The 19,868-nt window shown below is 33.0% G+C and overlaps 1 protein-coding gene across 1 annotated transcript in view; it reads right to left on the bottom strand.

The window, feature by feature from the left end:
• Positions 1–19,868, bottom strand: part of LOC138315592 (metabotropic glycine receptor-like) — an 86,015-nt gene continuing 66,147 nt past the window's right edge. The window contains exons 6-13 of the mRNA XM_069256727.1: positions 15,988–16,056; positions 15,454–15,563; positions 13,899–14,044; positions 13,328–13,396; positions 11,402–11,540; positions 9,652–9,763; positions 8,988–9,188; positions 1–3,256 (exon numbers count right to left, since the gene is read on the bottom strand). Coding sequence (XP_069112828.1) covers positions 3,047–3,256; positions 8,988–9,188; positions 9,652–9,763; positions 11,402–11,540; positions 13,328–13,396; positions 13,899–14,044; positions 15,454–15,563; positions 15,988–16,056 — 1,056 coding nt within the window. The 3' untranslated portion in view covers positions 1–3,046. The remainder of the gene's footprint in view (positions 3,257–8,987; positions 9,189–9,651; positions 9,764–11,401; positions 11,541–13,327; positions 13,397–13,898; positions 14,045–15,453; positions 15,564–15,987; positions 16,057–19,868) is intronic.

Below are 19,868 nucleotides of genomic sequence, written 5' to 3' on the forward strand. Positions count from 1 at the left end.
CGATCTTTCTGTTTTTATCAGAAAAACACAAACACCAAAGTTTGGAAAAGCATATGGGAATTTTTATTTCAAATGAACACATTTGATTATTACATTTATATGATTGTATGCATGAAGTAACGTCATTTTGAGGACATAAATAAAATTAAATTGTAATGATATAATTTGTAATTTATGACATCATACACTGCAATATGATAATAATGGTGTGATAACAATTATAAATATGATTCGATTTATATAACTTGTTCGAAATTTCATCTCACATCCATTTCATTCCAAACTGTTTACACACAATATTATACTTCGATATATGAAGTTCCTGTAGAAGGCATGTAAGAGCAGAATGACTTAAAACTTGTCCTGTACATCTACATGTCTCTGGCTATAAAACTTTTAATAATAGAATAAATGCATCTATATACTTACAATATCATCTCTACATTAATCCTCAATAGAAATGTTTTCCTACCTTCAGAAGCATCTAAATTGTTGGTTAGCATGTGTTTACCAAATTAAGACTAATATAATACGCTAATAGAGATGCATTAAAATTAGCTAAGTTTGGATTTTATCTTCATGCTTTAATGATGATAAGAAAAAACAAAAATCTAAATGTCATTTGTTGATATGTCTTAAAATAATATATTTGAAAAAATGGCTTTAATCCAATAGGCATCACATTATATATAATCATATAGCAGTTCTAATAGGTAAATAAATACATTCATATTCAAAGACACCCTTCTCTCACACCTACACTTGGAACCTTTACATAGCACCGTGGTGATCATTCATCTCGATAAAGACGTTTTATTAGAAACTAGTATGTATTGATTAAGCGTAATATGTAGGGGGTGCTACTGAGTGAATTGACTGTACATATTTATTAATATGATTAATGATTGAATATCTCCAATGTAGAATAAAATTACCATGTAATAAAAAGGATTATAGTTTTTGTGTTATTTTTTTACTGCGATATCAAATGATAAGACGTGAATTTGCAGACATTCTTAATTTATATTAAGACATTGTAGCTTTAAAAGGAAATGGGTAACCACGTTGACAAAGAATCTAAGTAAGAGCCTCATTTTTCAAAATTATAATATCAATTCCATCTTTTCAGACTTGGTAAAGTTCGTACTATCGGGGAGAAAAATTTTTCTCTGTTTGTTCTTAGAATTTACTTCAACATTATTTGCAAAGCGGGTTAGGTGAGACAAGTAAATAACTGTATTGATACTCCATTGTTTCTTCCACCTGAAAAGCACGACACGTCTTTAAATACAACAATTGTCAAATGTACACTAAATAAAACAAACTATTTTTGAAAGCATCGCTCGTATTGCTTATAATCGCTAATAATAAACATAAGTTTCATGGGTTTTAATTTAAACGTTATTTCCTTTAATTCACTCTTGCTATTGTTTGTATCGTATATTGTTACATAGTGTTACATTTCCTAGTGTTGTTGACAGAACATTAAAATCAGTTAAATAGCATTAAACAAATCATGATATTTACAGTTTGGAAGCATATGTAAGTTTTTATTCGGTAGTTTTTCACTACATTTTATTGGTAGATGTCGTAACACGTTATTGCTAATCAATGAATATAGTTACCGGTGATATAATACAATAGGAACAGCAGACATGGTGGAAAATATCAAATTATCTACACGATAATAAACTTTAACGTACAATTAAGCAATTGAAGTAAAATATTAACCTTGTATAGTTTCCGAGTTTATTGATATTCCATTCATCTGATATTAACAAGTTTTAGAAAAAAAATAAAAGCAGTCAATCTTCATTAACATCATACAATCTAGTACGATGTTTCCATTATTTATGTTAGATTTGAAAAATATTTTTTCTTCAATGATAACAAATGTGCTTTGTTTATTGTCCAGATAGAGGTAGGAAATAATGATGACTCTACGAATGTTTAATTTAAACAAAATATCACGTGACATCTATGACGATATGTGATGAGCTGACGTAATGTAAAAGTGGAGTAAGTTTTGATATACGAGAATACATTCATATCACTTTTGTATTGTTATTTGATTAGACATCAACAGAAGCCTACATTACATAACACAATGTGTGTTAACATACTAATTTGTTTTTTTCTCTCTCTAAACTATGTTGAAATATTCATTCAGGTTTTTATAGTGGCTATGATGACCTAATTTCCGTGTAAAATTTTAATCTACTGCCCATAAGTTTCAAATATAGTTCACTGTTGAATTCCTTAGAAAATAAAAGGTCAGTAAACTAGAGAAAAAAACACCATTAAATATACTTCTACTAGATCTGCGGATGATTCAAGAGTTTCAAGATATCACAATCACTATTCAGTATTTTCGCTCGTTTTTCAGTAAAAAAAATGCTAAGCGATTAATCAATTCACTTAAGTTATTACATATATGGTGATCTTCTTTAAATGTGATGATAACTATACAAATACGTATGTAAACTTTAAAGAAGAGACGAATGTAAGAAACTTGTCTTTTTGACTGTGACTTTTGCGACCACATGAATCATTGTCTTTCAAAATATCGTCAAAAAACTTTTACTATAAGTGAATTATACATGATTTTTTTAAATCCAGGAACAGTTATTGGCTTTGGAAGCTTTCGTCATAAAGGGGTATCCATTCCTTTTAACTATTTAATGATGCTTGATGTATGGGTAATACATTGTATACTTTTGATTTATTGAATGTTAATTAACTCTCAATAACTTACACATTTCGGAACTATATATTGCAGAGTCATCTTAAATTAGTATACATAAACATTATATAACATAATTCGCAAATAGTTTCACAACAATTTGCACAGCATAAATGCTTTTAAGTTAAAAGTCATTGTCATTTTTTTCCAAATATTATATTATCACAACAAATGCATATTCTGTTCACACTGAACGATTGATGAAACGTTCCAATTCTATACGTTTTGGACGCACACGCGCACTTAATTGTCTCCTACAAAAAAGGACACCGAATCCACTTAGAATACAATCGAACAGGTATGCTATAATGTCGTTGCTTCCTTGAATGAGTCTAAGTTTATCACAACCCGCTTCCCATTCATACTAGGGGAAGAGGGCGACGAATTTGGCGAGTCCTCCTTCTGAGCTGCTTCTGTCATAGCAGAAAGTTTGTGCTGCAGATGTCTATTTCCTATTTTCATATTCCGTTGCTTTAGGAACTCTAGCTGAGTGTAAAGGCGCCTAAATTCTTCCTGAAATATACAAAAAATAACTATGTGGTTAGTTCGAAAGCGTCATTAAATGCCACACCTTTTGTATATTATTTGATGAATTTCTTAGCTACTGGTGTAAATGGGCGAAGAGACTTCTTCTGAAATTCAATCTTGTTAATATTTCTGTGAAATGTGGTTTTCCATTAACCAGTGTCCTCCGTAAAAAACGTTTAAAAACTTTTATTGTTAGCGAGGTTTGGTTACACGATAATAGATGAAAATAAGAGTGATGAACGGAGTGCATCATCAACATGTTTAAAAACGCCTATTACACTTTTATAAGAGACATTATGTTCACAATTTTAGTTTTAAAACTTCAGTCTGAAAATGTTTTATTTCAACATATTGGCTTAATGAAACTATGTAACTTTCTGATCAGGCATTGGATGGATAGATTTTAGCTGTCTCGTTTTATGAAGACTTTTTCAAGTTCAACGTAACTGCTATATTCTAGACAGACATAAAAGATGCATGACGTAGATTATTTTCAAAGCAACTAATTGTCCTGTTTGTCCATTGTACAAATCTGGAAGGCAGACTTTGTTATTTGGGTTTGTAATTCATTACGCTTACCGTAACATTAACACGTTAATTAATTTGGGTAATGCTAAGGACATTACACGTACGAAACATCCTTTTGGCGCTTCGACGCTTACTCGTTGTTCTTTGAGACAACAACAGTTCGTGACCAAAACATTTGTTTGACGTCAATATTTTACAATTTGTAAAATAATAACAATAAGCATTTTGGTAAACTACATCTACAAAACATTACACTTGCTCGTAACATTATTACTACATAACCTGGCGATCGTTTACAAACAATGTTATTGGTTTTTAGTGTTTGTAGAATTTAGTTTGTTCCGGACATCGCACGAGCTGTTTCTCTTTTACGACAAGAAATTAATTTTAAAACATTAGAAATGCGATGGGATTCGATTTCACTTCTTCTGTCGTCAAAATATAAACCTAAAGTTAAACATCTGAAGAACTATCTAAATTGTTTTTATATTCTAAAGACTGTTAAAACACATATCACCGCTCGAGAGGATCCAAACTATGAATAAATGGTATTAACTGAGGACAACGCCACGATATATTTCAAATGTTAGTTTTGACGACAGGAACAAATTGTTCTGTCTGCAAAAACCAAAATTAATTTGTACGTTGAAACTTTTCTTCTAGCTGAACTGTAAGCAGTGCTTCAGAATAGTTGTTAGTTCATTCCAAAAATTACCAAAAAAGAACGTATACGTTGAAAAAGTAGCGACGTATTCGTCACTACCTATGTTGTCATTATATCACTCTTCAGAAACGCAATCTAAACCTTTCTTCGTTAGCTTGGTTAAATCTTAGACATCGTGTCAGGAATCAAAGTGTTCCGTTCTCACTTAAGGTTTACCTTCATTTAAACATATGTCTCCTAAAATTCAAGCATTGAATCAAGTGTCATGATAAGTGTGTTAGAAAATTGAGATCAACGCACAGTCAAACAAAACCAGCCTTTCATATTACACTATAAGGTAGATTAACTTTAGTTCGGCCTAGTTTTGGACAGTAACATATAATATCAGACGGATACCACGTAGGATATGATACCCGTTGGCGTGATTTGACTTGAATTCTACATCTGGTTACGATATTAAAACACCTCAACAAGCTAACTCTTGAAATTGTCAAGATATTCTTTATACTATATTTTATTTTAATACCTACTGATGGTCCTGAAAAGTTGTCACTTATGCCCTTGTCTGTATAAGGATAAAGAAACGGCAGAGAAAAGCTCAACCATGACACAAGATATAAACAATGTGACGGTTTGTGACTTTGTACTATTCATGGGCTTCATCTGACCAATTATGATGCCAATGTAATCGACAAGGAATGTTCGTAATGTGCCATAGACATTACACTTTACATGACACATATTTTTCACCTTCAGGGCGATCTAATATAAGAACACATCTTCCGTCCTGAAATGACCTAAATACTTTTTCCGGTGTTGGTGTAATATTTAAGTTCGGGCATGATACGAAGATAGTCCCCGATTTCTATCGAATGAATTGAGAACATAATGTCCTCAGGAAGAAGATTCTAATAACAGCTGACTGCTTCGACAACTAGCAAACTCACTTGGTTACTAAGCTCTTGTCAATTTCGGTTTGTTTACGAACAAATACAATACAATATTCATATACAGAATATGTATATCTTACTGAGTGTCAGGTATTAGCATGGGAAAGAGAAATCAAACTTAAACAATGGCATTTCGTAAAGAGAAGTTATTCAAATGCTTTTTGTTTATTTTAGGCACACTTTTGAAATACATGACATCGAATACTCAAGCTGAAGAGATATTTCATGGCAGCGAACGGTTTGACAGACGTAAACAAGGTCCAGAGTTTTTCAGAAGCTGGCATGTTTCATATTGATGCGAAGCGGAATTCGTGTCAATGTCATTTAACGGTGGTTCTTTTGGAGACCGCGTACTACTCCTCAAATCGTGAAAGAGGATTGAGAATGACAAACAGCATGGGCCGGTATAATACAGTCCTAGAAATACGATAATTGTTGTCGACTTTAGGTGGTTGTGACACGCGATGAGATGATTCGAAGACAAGCTATCTGTCAGAAGACTTATTTGTTTCTCCAATGCAGCGTTACGGTACATTAATGTTACAAGATTTATGCTGTAAATCAAGTTTATCTCATACATCGTCCTGATAGATTGTAAGACGAACTGGGGGAAATTGCTTCCAGCTCATACTGGCTTCATAAGAAAAGATCATTGGATGATTATATACGAACTTAAAGCAGCTGAGTATTGAAGGATATCAATCTCTTCAACGAACGTTACGACAATACCAAACATCTTGTTGAACCTGAATTATTTATAGCAGATTGAAGTATATCTACGTTCTAATTGTTACTAGCATGTCGTTAACACAAAAACAGAGAACAAATTTTGTCTTTATTCTTCTTTTTAGTTCAAATTGTATCGAAATCTTCTATTTTTTTTCTGGGGATTTTAGAGTTCAATGCTTCACTGACTGGAAAAGTAAAAGGGAGAATTTCTCTCATTTTGCATTTTCTTCTGTCATCCTTTCTCATATTATAATTTATTTTGCAATTTTTAAGCTGGATTAACAGGAAATACGACTAAAAAGGCATATATATTGAAAAAAGGATCTTGAAATATTTAATGACATGGTTTAATGTTTTCTTGTGTGCTTAAAGTTTTTAAATGGAAGACTATTACATATATTTTTATTCGGAAAGCAAATCAATTTACCTTAAACTGTCCCAAGAAACAATTTCACGTTTAGTAGTTGACAGAACGTATGGATCGTTAAGTTAGAAACATCTAATGAGGTACATGTACGTCAATTATCGCGTATTTTGGTCTAGTGCAGTATTATTGCAAAGCAAGCAATATCATAAATTGTAACGTAAACCATCTGGTTGTTTTAGTCAGATATGCTTCAAATAATTGAAAATCCATTTCCATGGAGTATCTGACACACATTTATATGGTTTCTTTTTTAACCGTTTATAGCCTACACATTAATAACTTAAACGTAAATTTAGAGTTGCGCTTATATCTATCAACCAATTTTAGAGTACATGGAACTGCCATTTAAAATAGAAAGTGCACCTAAACCTATTTTATATCAATTGTTTAACGTCAACAAAGACCTCAATGTCCCGGTTACAAGATTAATTCTTGTGCTAATCCGATAGAGTAGCAGTAAATATAGTCTAAATAACATTAATACGGAATACAAAAGATCAAGACTACATTATGGGTCTGCGATAGCATTATCTTGATACTGCTCCAGATTCTAATTATAAAGGTCAATTTGATATTACAGCTTACGTTCATCTCTGATCGATTATAGTTTTTGACCGTCACAGGGAAAAGCATTGCGTTCTTAAATGACGACAAATCCGTTTTAAAATAGATTTGCATTTATATCTGTCTTAAAATATACTGTATGGATTAATATGGAGGAGCAATTCAAAATATAAGGTTAATAAATATGTCGTTAAACGTTTTAATTGTTAAATAATAAGTCTTACAAAATATCAAAGATTTTGGAATGAAAGAATTATATTCCGTAAAGTCAGCGAAATTCAGAGCATTTTATGTATATATCTTTGACTATATGACCACGATATTTACGCTGTAAGATGCCATCGTCGTTATGTAAATCGAATTAAAGGATTGCCCTGGATCATAATAATAAAAGACAGAACCAGACACTGTAACTGTCAACTAGAGATTCTGTAGAGAGAGAGTTTCATTCCAAACAGTGTCGTTCAGTGGCTGAATGCGAACAGCGTAAGTAGCGTTGGGCATAATAACATTACAATTAGTTTATTTGTGTCGACTTCATTACATAACAATAGATTATACAGCAATTATTGATAAACTGGAGTCAATATTAGGTCTAGAAGGGCCAGGGGAAAACTATGGTTCGCTTGACTTTATAACTGGTCTAGATTAGTCATCCGTGTGGAAATATGTGTAATGACAGGACAAGAAAACCAGCCCAAGGTACATTTTGAACCGACATGATGTCGACATTGGTAAATAAAGAGCAAGCGATTTGAAGTTACAATTTCGTCCCAGGGTTTAGCTTTAAAGTAATTATATCATGCCTTATAAGGAGATTGTAAACAAGTTTATATTATCAACTGGGTTCAATTGTTTTCTTTAACTTTTTTTTCAAAGACACAGTATAGAACAACAAATAGAGGAAAACAAATTACGTACCTCTATTGACTAGGATACTTCCGCAGAATGGGAAATTGCTATTGTATGAGTTGATATCATTTTGGCAAATGAAGTTACAAAAAACAGTTAACAAGTACAAATATCAAATATTTGTGATGAACAAATTTGCAATTGATTTTGGAATCAGAAGAAATTGAAAGACGACATCATTTCCCATTCATAGGATATATTTGGTAAGTAGCGCTACTTCTAATTGCGAAGAACAGCATTACTATGACAGTTAATGTTAAAACATATCACACAATTACTCTTTCTCGATGTCTTTAGTGCATAAAATAAATAATATATAAATACATATTTTTGAATCCATACTTCCTAATATGATATAGCTATATTACACTCCTATCAGATCATGATGCACGTCGTGGTTAAACATATTAAAAGGGGGAAAACTGCAATCTTTTTTGTACCAAGCATTTTCATTGGCTAAAAAATGTCATGCCTTTATCCGAACGTAAACAAACTATCGCGTTTTTCACAACATAACTTTTCATTGGCGGAGAGAAAGGGTCAGTATTGAATTTAAAATAATAATAAAATAAAACATGTCTGTCGTGACATGTGCACTAATAGCAATAAGAAATAGTTTATGATTAGAGAACATTTTGGATGTTTGTTTTCCGGGTCAAAAAGTGAAAAATATTACAGCATAAATCTCTAATCCTAATTGAAAATACAGAAAACAGGCCTAAAATACACTGGGTCAGAATAATAGATACATGACCCGAAACGTGTTCTAGCCATGCAGAAAGAGTATTAAAGACGATGTGGATATCATAAGCCAAATTCAAATGGTTGTTACAAATTAAAACAAAATTGACTGATATTAACGCCTAATAAATGACTTTTAACATTCGGTTACAATCGTGTCCGTATACAATCTCCACACGGGCCTGACGTAGCGCTACTTACCTGAATATCTTTTTCTAGTAAACTTTCACACTCGGTCTCGTCGCCTTTGTCCGAGTAGTTATAGTTGCAGGAAGAGTTACATACGGAGGTGTTAAGAGTGGAGGAAGGCTTGTTAGAGTTGAGGTGGTTCTTAGAACTTTTACTTATCATCGTTGTATGGTTACTGTTCTCTCCTTTGCATCCTTTATAAACCAGGTAGGCCTGAAAACACAACAGGGAAATTGTATCAGAAGATGTTTTGATGCAACTACTGTTTATCAATTTTAACAAAATTCTCTTTGCAACAACGCGTGTATGAAATCGATAGTGCATTGATATAACTAAGAACTATTAACATTGTTTTCAGATTTAGTTTGAAATATATATATATCATTACTTTTTAACCTGAATTTTAAAAACTTGAATTCGGTATTGAATAGGCTTTACCTTACTTCCAAACAGAATTGCCAACTTTCAAATTGTCTTTGATTATGTAAACACCTTTTATCAAATCAGGCCTTACCTTACTTCCAAACAGAAATGCTATGCAAACCTTTATTGTTGCCTCTGATTATGTGAACACCTTTTATTAAATCAGACCTTACCTTACTTCCAAACAGAAATGCTATGCAAACTTTTTGTTGCCTCTGATTATGTGAACACCTTTTATCAAATTAGACCTTACCTTACTTCCAAATAGAAATGCTAACGTCACAGTCGTAGTTAGTTGTGTATGAATAAACAGAACTAGGAGTAGCAGATCTGGATTCGTGGGGAAAGGATCTTGTAAAAATATCCTGTAAAAAAAAATAAATTGCATTTCATAAATAACAAGACTGAAGTGGCGACAGAAATGCAGTTAGACAAAAGGATTTATAAACAGTGAGACAAACTGGTCGATACAATTATTATGAGAAATACCAAAACCAAAATACCCTCTGCGTTCGCGGTATCGTAAGGGGACTTTTTAGATTTAACAAAACATACATGAATACAATTCCATATTAAATGTAGATAAAACATACAACTGTACAAGAATCGAAATTAAATTTTCATATTGTTAGAATGGGGAAATACGGCAATTTAATATAGAGGTAATATATAGCGATTTACAATATAATAGATCGAATCATAGATGGAGTTTTATCCTGAAGTCATCTTAGATGCCAAAACCCAGATCATTTTAGGAGAAAATCTACTGTTAGTGTGTTAAAACATAGACATAAAAATTGTTTCTAAATAACCCATCATTGACGCTTTTAATAACCAAATTATCTGGCTTATCTGTTTCACACATCGCTATCACCAATAATATACGTAATTGAATAACATCCGACTGTATATTTTATTCGGTCAGTATTTTATCTTCTCAAATTTGTCAGGTAAGTGATAGAGTGATAAAACGTAAGGTAATACGTGAGATAATACGTGGACCGTCTAATGTGATATCCAGCCACGGATATCCTGTTAACCTTCCCATATAAAGCAACCATCGGCTAGACGACACTAAATCACCTTTTCCGTTCACATTCAGACTTTGCTCTCATTAGCGACGGAAGTTATCTTGTGTTGTAATGATGATATCTCGATACAATATTTTCTGTTTATGTTACCATTTGTCAATTTTATGTCATTTTCTTATTGTCTAAAGGAAACGTGAAATTTTACATTATATCTTTGTGTGCACTCGGTGGGCGTCTATTGATACTGAGCGGTATAACCTTTTACGTCAGATATCTCAATCAAACCTCGACAGTAGGCTTGGTAAAGTATTGAGAGGTTGTTCGAGAACACTTTGCTTCCTTTTTATGTAGTTTCGCATTTTCCAATGAGAATGAGAATAATGCATCTCTATTGACATTTGATCATAAGCATATGTATGACATTTCTTCAAGTTTATCAAATCCACACGGGAATTTTTAAAGTTCATTTAACGAATTCGCATGTAAGCTGTACATTGCAAACAATAGGGTCTACTTACTTGGAACATTAAAAATAAGGAAAGGAGCGTCTCGTTCCAGTGACGGCCTACTTTCATTGAAACATTAAGAAATAAGGAAAGGAGCGTCTCGTTGCAGTGACGGCCTACTTACATTGAAACATTAAGAAATAAGGAAAGGAGCGTCTCGTTGCAGTGGCGGCCTACTTACATTGAAACATTAAGAAATAAGGAAAGGAGCGTCTCGTTGCAGTGACGGCCTACTTACATTGAAACATTAAGAAATAAGGAAAGGAGCGTCTCGTTGCAGTGACGGCCTACTTACATTGAAACATTAAGAAATAAGGAAAGGAGCGTCTCGTTGCAGTAACGGCCTACTTACATTGAAACATTAAGAAATAAGGAAAGGAGCGTCTCGTTGCAGTAACGGCCTACTTACATTGAAACATTAAGATATAAGGAAAGGAGCGTCTCGTTGCAGTAACGGCCTACTTACATTGAAACATTAAGAAATAAGGAAAGGAGCGTCTCGTTGTAGATGGCCCAGCTAATGAAGCGACTTTCGTTGAACTCTGATGGTGCCTTCCTGACGACAATACATAGCCGAATCCCCCACAGAAGGAATATTAACTCCGCTGCAAATATAGATATCCAAGTTGTATTACTTTTATCAAGAAAGCAACATAAAATTTAGCATGAATATTGCTACAGGTGTCAGCACCATAACGTATATTTAATCTAAAACATGACATATTTAATTTATAGAAATCGTTAATGATTCTGCTTAACATCCTTTCAATAACTATTATAAATTAAAGCACGCGGCCTCAACTGCGTTCAATGTGTTGTGATTGTGAATGTCTATGTGCTTTGAGAGGCTGCGGTATATTAATTTTTTTTTTAAATTTTGTTGTTGTTGTTGCTTTTTTTGGTTGAAAGGTAGATTATTAAGGTAACGGTCGCATTTATTGACTTAAACTAGGCCAAATGACATCTCAATCTCAAATCAATGTGATTCGTCAATTCAAAAATGAACAACGCATTGTATTTTATGAAGAGTTATCAATTTTGTTTTACGATAATCATCTTCTATATCATAGTCGTAATCTCTACAATAAGTATTTTAAGTTACGCGCTGATTTACGTCATCTCTACAATAAGTATTTAAAGTTACGCGCTGATTTACACAACAAGACCTAGAGCAACGACATGTTAATGGAAAATGAGCCATACGTACCCAATACAGCCTCAAAATGTTTCAATTATGGCGAATAATAGTTTCTGCCAACGCGTGACAAATGGCCATTTTCACTCTAGTGCGTCATTGTCGATAACATTCATTTAGTTTCGTATCTATGTATAATTTGATATTGTGAGAACGCTGGATTGTGGACAGACATCTCAAAATCTTGTCTTCACCTTTTTCTCTTGAAAAGGAAGTCTCATATTACAACACCACGCTAGAGAAACCTTAAGGCTACATATGTAATGCGTATATAAATGTGTTATCACAATTTGCAAATAAACAACAGAGTGTTAAGAGAACGATTTAAGATAATGTTTTGCAATAAATAAAAACTGTTCACTGTGAGTGTCTCCTGCACTTTTAATTTTCGTTGCGTTATTTGAAAGCAAGTGTAACAAGTTTATCACAATTGCACAGTTGGGTCTGAGATAAAATTTAAGGAGAGAAATGCGCCACGTTTTGAGATTTAATTAATGTAGGAATAGTAGTTAGCAATATACTAAATGGCCCTGCATCAACAACGTGTAACCAGGAATACGGTTTCTCTTTATAGTTATTTGAGTTTATAAACCATATGAAAACCATTGACACAAGTAAATCGGAAGCCAGGTTGATTTCAAATCTTCTTATTTTCTTTAATAAAAACTATATTACAAATTATAAGATGCTTAAATCTGTCAAAATATGTTACTTGAGTTAATCAACAAAATATGTGGTAGTAATGAATCGACAATTGCTATATCAAAAACATATTTGTCACATAATCTGCCGATATCCAGTGACCATGTTATGTTTTAGTATATGTCACTAGCGTAATGTAAATTATAGCGATTTTTATTAGGTGGAAATTTATTATGACGTCATGACTTTACATCAGTAGTCAATGACGTGACGTCATAACTTGAATATGTTGTGATAAAATGACGGCACCTGATGGAATTTGGCAATATATCGTGATGGTAAAACTCTTCGAAATAGACGTTGTTGTGATTCTGTGATAATAAAAAAGTATCTTAAATGTGTGTTCATTTCATATAAGATTTTATGGAGTTAGTCTATAAGTTTTAACTCTTGAAAGCCTTGTCATTTAAGGTTCTATATTCATAATAATTAGTCACTTAATAACTTAATAAATCTTCCGTTTTAACAAAACCTACAACGACTTATTAGACATACCTATAGCTGCCGAGTGATCCCACCAATCTGCTGAACACTGAAAAGCCTTCAGGTCATCTACATTGCGACCTGTAACAGTTAAACAATGGAAACAATAGGATGTTGTTGTACCTTGAGAGAGGTTACTTTGGGTACGCTTTTAATACCTTCACTGGTACGTGATTACTTTTTATACAAAATGAGCAGGTGATTTTAAATTAGGACAAAGCGGTAGAGTACGTATTGAAAGAATAGATAAGTGTATGAATATGACCTTATTGTAAAACCCACTTTGAAAAAAAATAACGCCTTTTGAAAAATAACGCACTTTGAAAAATTATGGAGCAGGTTTAAAGCACTCGCTCTACTGCGTTGACTTGTACAACATTTCACGCACTTATTTTACCACTCGTTCCATAGTAGTAACGCTAACATGTTTATGTCGGGTTATATTGAACGGCTACGGTGTCCGCTAAAGTCAAATTCTTCATTGTTATCTTAATTGTATCATACGTACAATAATGGACTGGTATAGTAAATAAAAAGCATCTGTGGTGAATCAACAAAACACATCCTATATTGTCATTCCTACCTTCTATAACCCTTGGCGTGCCAGCGATTGTCCTGGCGGTGAGATAAGCTGCGCAGATGAAGATAATGATTAGCAGACGTTTGATGAGGTCTGCATCTGATATTTTCACACGCTGTGCCGACCTCACCCGGAAAACAACGGAAATCCTGTAAATATATATATTATTTAGAAATGTATTTTCAAAGGGTTTACTATTTTCCTGTTGATTTTAACATTAAGGTTTTACGTACTGACATCGGCTATGCATCAATTAATTTGGTTAACAAGACATATTTCAACATTCAATGTATGTAAACATCATTAGATAAGTAATTAACGTCATTGCTATCACAAAAGAAAGGCCCTAGGTCTTTGTGTGTGTGGGTTTTTTTTTTTGTTTCTTTCAGAGTTAATCTATTTCTGATTGCATCTATCACAGCAAAATCCCCTACAGGCGCTGTTGGCGCTCTAGGTTAACAGTCGAATTGAAAATTGGGACTTTTGTATCTACAGGCATGTCAAATCGGTTTCTTACGTTAGTACGTTAAGTTAAAGTTCTTTTTACTTCCTTGTTCAAATAAAAGTGCAATATTATGTCCAAAAGTAGACCATAGTGGAGATTTAAATTTGTAATAGGGGGGTTCCGTAAAATATTAAAACAAAATAATAAAATGATTTGTTTAATATCTGTATTTCCCTTATACTGCCACATATTTCAAATGTTGTAACAGGTTGTAATGCTATAATCATGGTTATTACAAATATGACATTCTAGGCCTAGGTTTATCAACATTCCTAAATTTAACTGCAAATTATCGTATAAAACAGGTTAAAGAAAGTTCCTTAACTTCAGCTTTTTTCGAAATTTCTATATTGTTGTCTTATTAAGAGTTTAAGTAAAGTGAATCTTTAAAGGTTAAGGGACATTAATGAAACTGAGACCAGATTTCATATTCGTTTTCATTCTAATCTATAATTGTAGAGAAAAAGAAAAACATTAATCTCATTTTGTTGTGGTGGTCGACGTAGCCATTAAAAAGTATGCTCCACTATGGGTACCTTATGTTAGAACATTTAAAAGTGTGCTCCACTATGGTTACCTACGTTATGCTATGTTAGAACATTTAAAAGTGTGCTCCACTATGGACTATGTTATAAAGGGTAACTTATGTTAGAGCATTTAAAAGTGTGCTCCACTATGGTTACCTTATGTTGGAACATTTGAAAGTGTGCTCCACTATGGGTACCTTATGTTAGAACATTCAAAAATGTGCTCCTCCATGGGTACCTTATGTTAAAACATTTAAAAATGTGCTCCACTATGGGTACCTTATGTTAGAACATTTGAAAGCCTACTTACAGTTATTCCGTATTTGCATATTGCAGAGTTAGTTGCCCTTACGTGCGGGTAGATATTGAATGTGACGATATGCGTTTGTATTTTTTCAGAGAAAAAGAGTGAGTGTCGCTTACAAAATAATGACGTCACAATTTAAACTTATCCTCAAGGGAAGTAACTCTGTAATATGCGAAGGCGGAATTACGTTGAAGAAGCATTTGTTCAGTGTCAACTTACCGCCAAGTTTTTAATAGTAGTGCTCCGTAGGATATTGAAAATCCGATTTCTCTGAACCAAAATTTTAATATACAAGTGATGACTGTTGCTTCGAAGTATCCAACAATTAACTGCAAAGACATGTTGAACAAATAACATAGATGAACGCTTGCAATAAAAAGATGCCTATTGACTCAGTATGCATGCTATATCAGTTTTCATAATTACACCGTTGGGAGAGAGTGGATTTAACAAAAAGTGATGACTAGATTGGCAGGCAATAGCTAGAATGTTGAATTTTCTGACCAATTGCTGAATCAAAAGCAATACGTCGATTTTGAGATACCAAAACAATGAGATTTCATTCGAACTTTCTTGGGATTATAATGTTATCTAGTAATCTGGTTTTATTATTTATGCTCAAAGTAATTTTATTTTAGTATTCTCAAATGTAAGTGGATCCATTCATTTTACATCTTTCATATCACGGATATGCATATCAAATATGCGTAAATTTATCCTAATATTATTTATGATCTTATTATCAATACTTACTGGACAATATAGGAGGAACGCCCCAACAAGAATGATTCGCATCAGGACAGGACTGCATGCCTTCAGCACCTAGAACACACAAATATAACCATCAATAAACATCTGAATAACAAGCAGCACTTTTAAAAGGCGAAAGTGTAAAAAATGAACGCACGGAGCTACGCAATATATTTCTTCTTAAGCTTAAATTCGCCAGGAGACCAAAAGAAAGACTTGAGGTCTAGATAATAGGACAACAGTTTATCGTAAAAGGTATTACGAGTACATCTTGGATTAGGAGGTCTGCATAGAATGTCGACTCATGACCCCAACAAGAGATGTTACAATATCTGTGGTTTATTGTTATTATCATTAGCATTTATCTAAAATGCTATTGATTTAATAACAATTTGTCCACTCTATTTTAAGTTATTCTGAACTTATACCTATCATATCCTAAAATATTAATCGAAATTCACTGAAAATGATCATGTAATAAAGAATTGTTATCTGTGACTGTTATAAAGAGCCGGACTAATTATGTTGTATTGGTTGTTTCGTTTGTAAACTACTCAAGACCTCAACATACTTTACATAAAAAGAATAACCCTGACCTATTGTTATCATATTTCACCTACCACCGCTGTGGTAAATGGTGCCTTAAAAGGACAGCACTGTCATTTTGATACTAAGGGGATCTCCAGATAATTTCAAAACATGCAAGGCCCAGGACATGTTTGCTATATGATAAAAGATGTTTTTGTTACTAACCGTGGCGAATTATACAACGTTTTCAATGTTAAAATCAAATTTGAAAATTTTCAATAACTAATGCCTCGACTCTAAGTAATAGAACGTGTTGTTTTAAGACTAAACAGTGCAATGCCATAAAGATATAAATGATTAAACAAAACAGGAAATCCATTATTGTTGTTTACATAGGAAAGATTTATTGATCCCGCGCAGCTTAAATAAAATTAAATACCTCCGTGATATTGTGATCCTGGGAAATCGGCTTAATTGGATGTTGGTATTATCAAAGGAAATGTTCAGTTCAAATAGTCGCGTGATAAAATTTATAAATCACAGAAAATAATGTACTTTTCGTAATGAGAGACATTCCTTCCCTATCGCGAATCATTGGAATTAAACCGGTCATAACTAAATCGTTCCCTTCCTGATAACTGTTGTCATTAGCGTCGAACGAGCACGAAAATAGTGCATAACGTAAATAAACTGGTAAACAAAAAAGACATTTTTATAGCTTTGAAAAGATTTTTCATTGATAAAAGTACAGAACGCATTTCCAAGCAATAACACTGTTTATAAAACAGAATGTCATGTTTGATATCGCGCATGATTAGTCGACGATGGAAAAAGCACGTGCCTGCTCTGTCCTAAATAAGTTGACCTATCAGGATGCTACTGTGTGATCATAAGTTGGTAATAGACTTCATCAATAGATTGTATCAAGTGTTTGAAACGAACATTGGTTGTATAATTGGTATCAACATCATAGGTACATTGCATCATTTACGATATCAAACTATGTATGTTGTTTATTTAATATCTATACGTTGCTTGTACGTCGCGAGCAAGAAAGGAAGCCATGAGCAGACACTTTAAATCAAATCGTTCAATAACGTGTATAACTTGAAAACTGGCTGTTGTATTGAGTCTTTAGATTATGCATACATTTGTTTTTGCCTTCATAAGAAAAACATCATGTCACAAATTAATGTTTTACTCTAAAATATCAAATGAAATAGCATTCAATACTTTCTCTTCAAAAAGCAAAAACAATCGTTTCATTAAAGATGCTCCGCCGCCGACAGAGCATAAATGATATACATCACTGGAACAATAATTGGTGTTTAATCGCGTATATATATGTCTAATTAAAACAAAAAAATAATATAAAATGCCTTTGGTGCATGCGCAATAGGTACTTCATTCCATATAGGATATAGTGTCACGGAAATTTTTCAGGATGCAATTAATTATTTTTCATATTTCTAATTTGAAGAAAAGTTAAAAGCTCAAACTTTTCAATGGAAGTAATGGTGTAAAGTAAAGTTACTTTTGTAACTGAAGAAAAATACTAAATCTTCTGCCGCTGTTTTTTTATAGTGAAAAATTATCATTTGTTAGCGGTGGAGCATCTTTAAGAAATATATACCACGTTGATTTTTCCTTTTTTTTCGTCGAAACCTTTCACAAAATAAGAAATGTATAGACTACCATATATCGTTTAGAGAATATGTATTACATTGATGTAATTGCTGTTTGACTGACAGTGTTCGTGCCACAACCCTAACGTTTCCAGTGTTAATTGATTGATTTACGTATAGCAACATTGGACCAAATCATATGGTGATTTCCCAGTTGTCACATAACTAGTCACTGCCTATGCTGGATTTTTTTATACTGAGGTATATAAAAGTAACACATTAATTGAATCGAATGAACGGTATACAACAGCAAAGGTCGCGCGTCATTTCGGGGGTGGGGAGGTGTATTGAAGAGCTATGGGAAAGGGGATCGTGTTTTACTAGACTGCATGCTGATTTGTGATAAAAGCTAGCATAAACGTCATTCTGATGCCACGCGAAATCCTGAGGGGTGGTCATGCCATTTTACATTTGCTATCAGCATATTTGCAATAGGAGAGGTATACGAGAACTGAAATATCGTTATTAACAGAAATTCTATTACGAAATATGACACATTATATCAAACAATTTGACAATTTTGCTAAATATATTATATGAACAAATCAGAGCTGTTTCTACAAAGATTAATACGTCTCTACCTACCTGCTTCATGACCAATTACCACTTTACTTATGAAAACGTAGCAGATGTGTTTTTATCAACTACCTTTATAGTACTGAAACCATCATTAATAAATATAGTACCATGCGCATTCAACTCATCAAATCACAGGATTTATCAAACAGATCGAAATCAATATTTTCATAATGCTTGTAATTACTCCTACAGCTAGCGACACTTAATATAATTGATATAGTGTGAACGAAATGTATTTGCCTGTAGATTCCATTGAGCGCAGTTGCTAAGTCTCAGTCTTGTATGTTTTCTCGTTCTACTTGCGATATAAACTGACAATGTCTGACATACTAACCCTAACATCTCTTTATAAACTGTCTGTGATATCTGACGAGATATTGTGCAGCGACCTCCGTTTCACCGTCTGATCTTTTGACAAGTATACATGATATATATTTCCCATTACGAGTTTAGAAGCCTTGCTATGATATGAATATATTGTTCATGGTTATAAATCTTGTCTATTCCTGTTATAGTCATGTTTCTGATATTGCTGCCGTTGTGTTGCCTCTTTAATTAGATACGGCGTTGTTTGCACATTCATTCTTAGACATACGCCAGTATGTTTATAATCTCACACTACGGTTATACAGTATGTCCTCAGTTGTGATTTGGTAGCAAGGATTATATAAGACATAACATCCTAGTGGGGAGGAACCATACCAGTGATCAACGCAGATACAAAATCAATCGATACATTAACACAATGCTTACATATTGTTTAAATTCATCTTTCCATTCTTTTATACGTATATGCATTTACACAAGATAACAATGCAACAATCTCTATTTTCTTTGTTTTAATCAAATTTATACACAAACAGATAATATATATGAAATTATTTTATGTGTATCTATATACGATTAGGTTTCATCATCAAACATAATCGAGACAACTCCAATGTATATGTAATCACGAAAAAGTAAAGAAAAGTGTTACAGTTGTCGCAAGTAATTCTAATATGAAAATGAAATCAGTCCCTTGGGTTTATGCTATAGTCTGTGTTTAGGTGCCAAATGTCTAATAGTTCAAGCTCTAAAATTCGTTTCTGT

The sequence above is a fragment of the Argopecten irradians genome, chromosome 2 (assembly GCF_041381155.1).
Source record: "Argopecten irradians isolate NY chromosome 2, Ai_NY, whole genome shotgun sequence".
Taxonomy (NCBI): domain Eukaryota; kingdom Metazoa; phylum Mollusca; class Bivalvia; order Pectinida; family Pectinidae; genus Argopecten; species Argopecten irradians.